Below are 9,237 nucleotides of genomic sequence, written 5' to 3' on the forward strand. Positions count from 1 at the left end.
GTAACACAATTTTCTGACTGGAAACAGGTATGTTATTTGTTCATTCTTTTGATGAAAATATTGCAATGTGAAAATGCCACAAACCATTTTGATCTGACCTTTTTTTCTCACAGTAGCTGTGAAGATTATTGCATATTATTACATGGCAAATGGTGTGGGCGTTTGTAACATATTCAAAGACTCGATGTCGATGTCTTTTATTTATAATGTTGCCCTCCATGTTCATCCCTCAACACAGCTTTAGAAAGAGGCTATATTATAGTAGTTTGTTTTTTCTCACATCCCCTCCTGTCCTCTGTTGCATTTCCCTGTACTCTTTTCAATTCTTGTTTCTCATTCCCACCAAAACTTTTAATGTCTTCAACTATTAGGTTTTATTTATTTCATTAAACTTTCTCCAAAACTCCCACTCCCCTCAGCAACAATGGTCCACTTCCAAGTTTGCTACAGGGGAGGAGGGCCACACTTAATGACCTTCACTGTAACCTGCTTGGAGTGCAGATAGAAATCGCCACATAGAACAATGCAACAAGTGCCAGAAGGTTTAGACAATCACAGGACAGTACATTACAAGTCCTTTAGGTAGGACTAATATTCTGTGAATGACAAGGCACTATCTACACCAGGGCTCAGCAACCTTAGGTATGCATTCGGTCATATCATCGTGTCTTTTTTTTTTTTTTTTTTTGAGATGTTAATGCCCTCTCATCTGAATGCCACATTACCTCCTCTACCAACTGCACAGCCACTGGCTGTTGCGTGGCCTGTGTTTTTTAGTGTGACAACAGCCCTGTTTACTAAGAAAGTAAAGTAAAGGTTCAAGCATTCCAGCCCTCGTGGAGAGAGGAGAGAGGCGCCTTGAGTATTTTATGTTTTGAAAATGTTGTTTGCCGAATGTTGAGTGTTAAACGCCTTTTTGAGATATAACACAAGAAAACTTTCAAGGATGAGGCAGACAAGGCAGAATCAATCAAACATGTTCGCTCCCAGCCATCTTTGCTGGTGAAAGTCTATCGTCTATCGTTGCAATGCATGTCACCTGTAGGTATAGAATAAAATTATAGATCCATTTAAATTTTGATTTTCATGTGGTGTCATCGTTAAACTTGGTGTTAATGTCGATATGGCACACTGATTAACAAGAACATCTAGAACTGGCACTGTATCAAAAAGGTTGCTGACCCCTGATCTACACTGAGCTGATGCAGTAAACCCATCCATCTACAACTCCAAGCAGGTTAAAAAAAAAAACAAAAAAAAACAGAATACTAAGAATTGTTTGCAAGTGTTGTTTGACTGGAGTCTGCAGACCTTTATATCAAGCTGTGTCTGAGGTACCTGACCGTAGTATGTGTGTGACAAGGGAGAAACAGAGAACATGCAGCTATATAAATAGAAAAGCCCATCTCAGTCCTGAGCTTTTGAGTGTTTGTTCATAGTTGTAGAGGAAGTATGGGAATTTGTAGCAAGGTTGGGGATGAAAGGGCTGTCATGTCAGTTTGTTTGTGTGTGTGTGTGTGTTGTGCGTACATAGGAGAGAGAGAGAGAGTGTGAGGGAGAGAGTGTGTGTGTGTGTGTGTGTGTGTGTGTGTGTGTGTGTGGACTGGGGGTAATGAGACAGTAGCATCCAGCACTGTTCTGTGTCCAGGATGGAGTCCATCAGAGAGGACTTCCCTCAGTGGTTCTGCCTCTTAGATAGGTACCTGCACACACACACACACACGCACACAAAAACATTTTATTTTAGCATTTCTTAGATTCACATGTTGATATATTACATTTCTAGATATGATTTTTTTTTATTATTCATTGACAATTGATTAATCACCGTTACTAATTTGTCTGAGCAATGTTAATGATAACTGATTAATCAATGATTCATTTATTATATAGCTATAGGCAATTTTCTGTACTTTTTAATCAATGTTCAGTGACATAGAGTTGTTTCTCTGCCTCTCATTGATAAATATTTTAGGACTAGCCTTCATAGCATGAAATTGTTTTCATGTCTGCTCAATATCTCAAATGTAAAAAAAACAACCCTTTGACCTTTAGTAAAGAAAAAAGAACACAACAATGTACAACAAAACTGAATTGCCTAATCATTTAATCATTCATTTAATCTATCATTGACATTACTGACTAATCCATAAATGAAATTCCAAACATCTGTAACCCTATAAAGCATTTCTGAAAAGTGCTGTACACATGTAAATTATTATTATCATCAAAATATCCTCATTTTAGGTGTGTGTGATAGAGTGTGTGTGCCCACCTCTCCCAGTGTTTGTGGTTGAGTCCAGTGAAGTCATCAAGCTTGGCGATCTCTTTGAGGTACTGGGCCAGTTTGTACAGCTCCCTGTCCTTCTCCCTGTTCAGATGGGCCTTCATGAAGGGCCGAATCTAACTCAGGAGCACGTGCACGCACACACACACGATTAGAGAGATTAAGTGTTAATCATTGGTGTCCCTAAACAAAAATGTGCATACGACAGTGATGATAAGGAAATGGAGGAGAATCAAATTAATTCTAACAATGATGCTGAGGATGATGATGATGATGGTGACAGCCTACCTTCAGTCCATTCTGTGGGTTCATGAGGAAGTTTCGTCCAATATCGTCAAACATAATCGTGTTCTTCCTGCTGTAAAACTCTCCATACTTTCCCCATATCACGCCCAGAGGCTTCACCTGGGGACAGAAATGCAGCCACACAAACTGAGTTAGTGTAATACAGCACTACTACTGACTGGACGTGTGTGTGTGTGTGTGTGTGTGTGCTGACCTCCACTACTCCTCTCTTAGGGGTGTGTACTGTGATCATGGCTGCGCTGTCCAGCATGAACGTGATCTTGTAGTTAGGGTTGTCTGTCACTCCCAGTTCCTAAACATACACAGACACACACAGACACACACACACACACACACACACACACACAGCGTCTATTACAGGTTAAACTGATTAATACTGCCACCTTTTGGCTATGACGTGTAAATGGTCACAAGTGCAGTGACACCAGATAACAAGTGCATCACTCATTGTAACAAAATGTGCAGTAAAAGAATACAACAAGTAGAATCCTTACTTTCATTTTGGCATCGATCCACTTCATACTTGTAGCAGCTAAAGGGAGACAAAAAACAACTGTGACATGTGTATCCCATAAACAGCAGTTCCTGGGTGCTAACACTCAGAAGAATGGATAAAGAAAGAAAAAATATATAATGATTACTGGCCAGAAATACAGGACTTGTGAGAAGGAACATGGACATTGAGAATTATATATAAAAAGTTGTACTGTTCTAGCCTAGGCCCTGTAGATTTTTATTATTATTGTGATAGGTACACCCACCTATAAACATAACATCTATTCACATCCATCTTTCTTTTACCATAAAAGGCAATGGTTGAATGTAGAAATGGATCAATGGATGGATTAATGTACTATCATTATTGGCCAATATCAACTTTAAAAAGCAAGATCGTTATCAGTCCAATTTTTATTTTTATTGTTGATATTTGACTGACTGTGAAATTGGCAGTTGTGTGAACTTTTAGTCTAACAACGTCCAACTTGATACAACTTCAAAATTAGCATTAGAGTAGAACTAGCGGGCTTTTGTTCTAAGAGATAAACCTGTCAGAACAGCGGAACCTGTTTTGTGCCTTCATTAGTATTACCATTCTTATAAAAATTAATGCCGATATACATTTTTCAGGATCGGTAAGATATCAAATATCATCAAATATCAACATGATGTTTAATATTTACTTGAATGGGTTTTATTGTTTTGTTGTTTGTAAAGTACTTTAAAGGCAGTAGAGCTGTTAATTATTAACTGATAATTGATTAATTTCCATTAACAATTTGTCTGAGCAATGTTAATGATAATCGATTAATCAATGATTTATTTATTATATAGCTATAGGCAATTTTTGGTACTTTTTCATCTATTTTTAAGTAATAGAGGGTTATCTCTCTGCCTCGCATTGATAAATGTTTTAGGACTAGCCTTCATATCAATAAATTGTTTTCATACTCAGTGTCTTGAATGTCTATCTATATCTCAATTATAAAAAAAGTACAACCTTTTGACCTTTGATGGAGAAAAAAATAGCCAAGCTTCACAGCGATCAGGAAGCCAGCGGTCTTTTAACGCATTAAGAACCAGGTCTACGTCAGCATGAATCAATCACAGCTACCCTCAATGTATTGTCTAAAATTCTACTCTGTGGCATAACTTTTAGTCCACAATATTAAGATGGAGAGGAGAGGAGTTACATACACCAGATGACAATGTCGTAGTCCTCATAGGCCGAGGTGAGAAACTCGTGGAGGAATGGCCTCATCAGTTCTTGACCCGTCTCTGCACATGACTTGTGATCTAAACACAGACAGAATGTAGACATCAATTCACAGTGCCCAACGTTAAACTACCAACTGATGAGCTGCCAACGAATTATAGATTTCTCTCTGGCAGACGATCCTGTGCTTCCAACTGTTGTCGCACTGGGAGTTTGCCAGTGCCCTTGACAAAACACCTCTATAACCCCCCAAACAGTTTCTAAACACTTAAATACTACAATCCTTCATCCAACAATGCAGTGATGCATTCTAAAGCAAACAGCTCAAGCCAAGGAGCTTGACTGATCGGCATTACAGCTGGGCGATATGGACAAAATCAAGTATGACAATATCATTAACCAAATACCTAAATATTGATATTGTGAAAATGGTCTAGGAATGACTTACACACAATGAATTTTTGATAAACAGTCATTAGTAATGTGTATATGATGACGAAGCGGGTCCAACAGCTACAACAGTCTAATAAATTCAGAAAACTGGCATCACTTTACTGTAAGGTAGTCTTAAAAACCAGGAGAAGACGATACTTATGTCACATCATGATATTATGACATCCAAAAACCTGATCATTAATAGTTTCAAATCACAATATTGATATATCACCCATCCCTGATTGGCATTCCACTTATATCAGTAAATACCTGTGCACCCTACATAGCTTTGCAGGTGCCTGGCAAAGCAAGCCAGTCGACAAAGATAGGAATGTGCAAACTGTTGCTCCCAATATTTAAAGGTGCTGAGTGTAGCAGTTCGAAACAATATACAAAAACATAGTTGCCAAATCAGACTGTGGTTGAGATGTTTGTTTGTCTCTGACTTATGCCTGTGACATTGATATCGCTACTATTTTTAAAAATTAAAACCACATTCCCAATAAACTCCATTTCTTCTTCTTGAAATGGTCATGTTATGTCTATTTTCTCTTTTACCTCGATGAGGAGGATGAACATAGGGATGCATGATAATATTGGTGCGTCATCAGTATCGGCATAATAAAAGCATAATATTATGTTAATTCCACTACAGGAGAGACTCAATCTTCTCTGCAATTAGGTGGAAAAAATATGTACACATATCGGTATAGGCATCAGCAATCAGCCAGAAGAGTTGGAAAATACTGGCATATTGAATATTGGCAAAAGATCCAATATCGTACATCCCTATGCTGAATGTGATTTTTACATGGGCTTTTCACCATCTGTAGACGACAGACACCACACTGCAAGCTTTAGCTCCATTTGAACTGGAACAACAGTGGCCCTCTTCCTGTATTGTGCTGTAAAGCAATCTCACTTCATGTTGTAAAGCAATACAGCAGATTTCCCACAGTATCTGATCATGTGGAACAATGTATGAAATGCAGTGTCAATGCTGGTAGAGGCTCAGAAACCTATTTATGTTAAAATGCTACATGTAACATCTTTAATTCAATCACATTTATGCTTCAATCCCACAGGCCTTCATCAGATTGTACTTAAATAAAATGTGCGTGTGTTAAGAGACAAGTAAAAGCCAGACATCAGGTAAACAGTCAGTGTCATGTGGGATAAAAAACAACATAGAAGGACTTACCAAACAGTGTGTAATCCACATCCAGCACCAGAAGCCTCTTGCCCTCTCTGGGAGGGTTCAGCTCCTCCACCTTGTAGTCTTTCACTCTGCGAGCTATTTTAGCCAGGTTCTCCTCTCTGGAGATACAGAAGTCACACTGATTCTCACAGAGGCACAATTGAGCACCTTCACCATGTGAACTATCTATTAATACAGATCTAGCACACGCACACATGAGCGCACACACATTGACCTGACCTGTTCTCCACTTCAATGACTTCCTCCTCAATGTCAAAGTCATTCACGACATCATCGTTCTCTGGCGGCGGGGCTAAAACCTCTTCCTTTATAAAATAAAACAAAACACATGCACAGTTACAGCATACATCTCTGTCGCATGAAACCAGTAATGTATAGCCTAATTCATACCAAGGTAGCCTACTACATATTGGCTGTGAGATGTTCAGCCAATCTGCAAGACCTAGAACAAGTCATCCAGTTATTCAACCAGCTGGGCAGATAAACACCCAACTAGCCACTCATTACGAAAAGGACTTAGTGACTGGCTGGGTAACAAATCAGTAATCGGCCAGCTGACCAGTCAGCTAACAAGCTCAGAAAGCAGCTAGCCTGCCAGCCAGCCACTCCCTTCTGTAAAAAGTCAGTAACAGTTTTTGTCAGGGCACCTCACCAGGCGAACAGCATGCCATGTAATGATGACTGAACCAGCAAGTCAGCCAGCCACCCAGACATACTGTATGTAGCCAATTAATAAAGGATCAAGTCACGACCACACAGCTCGTGAATCAGTAAATTTATCTGTCAGCACAGTCACCTACCAGGCTCTCCTCTCTGGTGCCCATCATCATGATCTTGGTGTTGGGCTTCAGCTTCAGGGAGCCCAGTTTCACCTCGTCCTCTGCTGGCTTACCTGGAGGGAGAAATGGATGTGAGAGGGCCAGAGGTGGGAGGCAAGGAGAGGAACTCAGTACACTTCAGATTCCACATAACCATTACAGTGGTAAATGTTTTTAGACTACTGTCAGATGTAGAGGAATTGATAGTCCTGGTATTTACAGACTGAGAAATGGGTCATTTTGTACATGTTAACACAAACCAGTTGAGTGTGTGTGGGGTTCAAATGCAAGAACACAAAAAGCAAAAGGAACTTTAAGATGGTGAAATTCATCTATTAAACGACCTCTCACCTTTGACCTTGAGTCCCAGCAGTTTCTGTCTCTCGGGCAGCACCCCAGTCAAGGTCTTAATGGACTGTTTGAGGTCCATCACTGTGTCCTCCTCAGACAGAGAACTGATGGAGTACTCCTGTCCGCCCCACTTTATGATCACTGATACTGACATGGCTGCAGAAGGCTCTTCACACACATGCACACCCTTGGCTGCAGCTGGAACGGCGTTGCTAAGTAGGCATACACATGCACAGACAAGTACAAACACTCACAAACCACTAGCTCCAGCTGGACTAACAAACACAAACACACACCAGGACAAGAGAGGGCAAAAAGAGAGAAGGGGTGTCAGGGTGCCACTCTCTATGATGTGGCTTGAATAAAACATAGGGAGCATAAAGACACAAAACACATCATTAATATCTTAAAACACTCCCTAACTTTAGTTGGCTAATTCACGACACAGCGGACAAAAGCTTATTAATCACAGCAGACACGCGTCCCTGATGTTGATATTTTTAGCAATGGAAGGCTAACACGCTAGCAACGAGGTAAACAGTCGAATTAGCCAGGCAGCTAGCTAGCGTCAGGCAGCTGGCTTGAGTGTCTTTACCTTGTGCAGTTAGCACACAGTCGATGTCTGACAAACAATGTTTGGTTCCTTGAAAAGTTGAATGAATGAAGTTTTGCCGTGCAGTCTCATTCAATCGAAATGTGCACTCGGCTTTTTTCTGGCGTCCCAAGCCCTCCGGTAGTGACGTAGGACTATATGCGTCGTTACCATGACAGTCGAGAAGGGACGCTTCCACCACTCTTGTGCACAAACACGGGGCCACCGCACCATGTCATCATCAAAAACCTCTAATAATGATGATGATGATAATAATAATAATAATAATAATAATAATAATAATAATAATAATAATAACAACAGAGATTAATAAAAACGAGTTTACAAAGTGCCTCACATAAATAAAAATACATTTTAAAACAATATCGAACAATGTGAAATAGGCCTAAGCCAAAATGCTTCACAAAGTGCTGTACAAAAAGATTACCAATACACAACAAATTTCTCTCTCTCTCTCTCTCTCTCTCTCTCTCTCTCTCTCTGTGTGTGTGTGTGTGTGTGTGTGTGTGTGTGTGTGTATGTACACACACACACACACACACACACAGTGCAGGTTCTAACAGTGAAGGGTTTTTATGCACCACATCCTGAGTGCATGGAATTTGTAATTACCTGGCTGCTGGTCACAGGCCTGCTCACAGCGTGCTAGTAAATATATCCAAGATATATCCAAGACTGCCTTTGTATCATATCGTAATCTCACCGCAATGCTGCAGTTAGACGGCAACACAACCACACCCAATCTCTATCACACACACACAAACGCAATCATTTTTATTGACTACATTATTTTCCAACCCCTAATCCTGAGCACAAATCTTTATTCTAAAGTGAAGATCAGGCAACTGTCTTCACTTTTGAGGATTTTCCCACCAAGTTTATTTTTATGAGACGTTTGTTCCTCATAAATAGGGAAGTACGTCACTAGAACAAACATGACAGAAAGAGCACTGAAGACCAAATATATTAATCAGACCAGGGTTATTACTATTAACTAAAACTAAACTAAAAACTCAAACTAGGTGTAAAAAAAAAAAAAAACATTTCAGTTACCTGAAATAAAAATAAAAAGTAGATTTTACAGATAAAATAAATTATTAAATTATATTTTAAAAAATAATTCAAACGACACTGTGCCGTTACAAAACTAACTAAAATAAAATAAAACGATAACGGAAAAATGTCTTCAGGCTTAGTCCTTGTCAGTTTGTCAGAGACTTGGCTGTCCTCACAAAATGTTGTGTTTGTATTGTAATACCTATTCTGAACTACTGTACTGTAATACCTATTTTGACTTGGGGCTTGCACAACATGGACAAAATTTCATACCTCGATATTTATGCCAAATATCTCAATAGCGATATGATATGACTAGAGGTTCACACTTACATGAATTTCTACCTCCCTTGAGATAACATACTAAATGGAGTTGGAGTGTTTTTTTTTTGTTTTTTTTTTTTGTTTTTTTTTTATCATGGCAGACCGCTGTCTTAG

At 39.4% G+C, this 9,237-nt stretch overlaps 1 protein-coding gene across 2 annotated transcripts; it reads right to left on the minus strand.

The window, feature by feature from the left end:
• Positions 1 to 649: 649 nt before the first annotated feature.
• ublcp1 (ubiquitin-like domain containing CTD phosphatase 1) lies at positions 650 to 7,883 on the minus strand. Of its 2 annotated transcripts, none has more exons than XM_030069357.1 (11): positions 7,726 to 7,883; positions 7,131 to 7,400; positions 6,762 to 6,853; positions 6,181 to 6,266; positions 5,944 to 6,059; positions 4,289 to 4,387; positions 3,088 to 3,125; positions 2,787 to 2,885; positions 2,576 to 2,692; positions 2,276 to 2,403; positions 650 to 1,703 (listed from the first exon to the last, which is right to left on the minus strand). In XM_030069357.1, the coding sequence occupies exons 2-11, from the start codon at positions 7,282 to 7,284 to the stop codon at positions 1,676 to 1,678; spliced, it is 957 nt and encodes a 318-aa protein (XP_029925217.1). In that variant the 5' UTR covers positions 7,285 to 7,400; positions 7,726 to 7,883; the 3' UTR covers positions 650 to 1,675. The 2 variants fall into 2 exon arrangements, with proteins under 2 accessions (XP_029925217.1, XP_029925216.1); XM_030069356.1 differs by having other exon boundaries at positions 7,131 to 7,405.
• Between the last annotated feature and the right edge of the window lie 1,354 nt (positions 7,884 to 9,237).

The sequence above is a fragment of the Myripristis murdjan genome, chromosome 14, assembly GCF_902150065.1.
Source record: "Myripristis murdjan chromosome 14, fMyrMur1.1, whole genome shotgun sequence".
Taxonomy (NCBI): domain Eukaryota; kingdom Metazoa; phylum Chordata; class Actinopteri; order Holocentriformes; family Holocentridae; genus Myripristis; species Myripristis murdjan.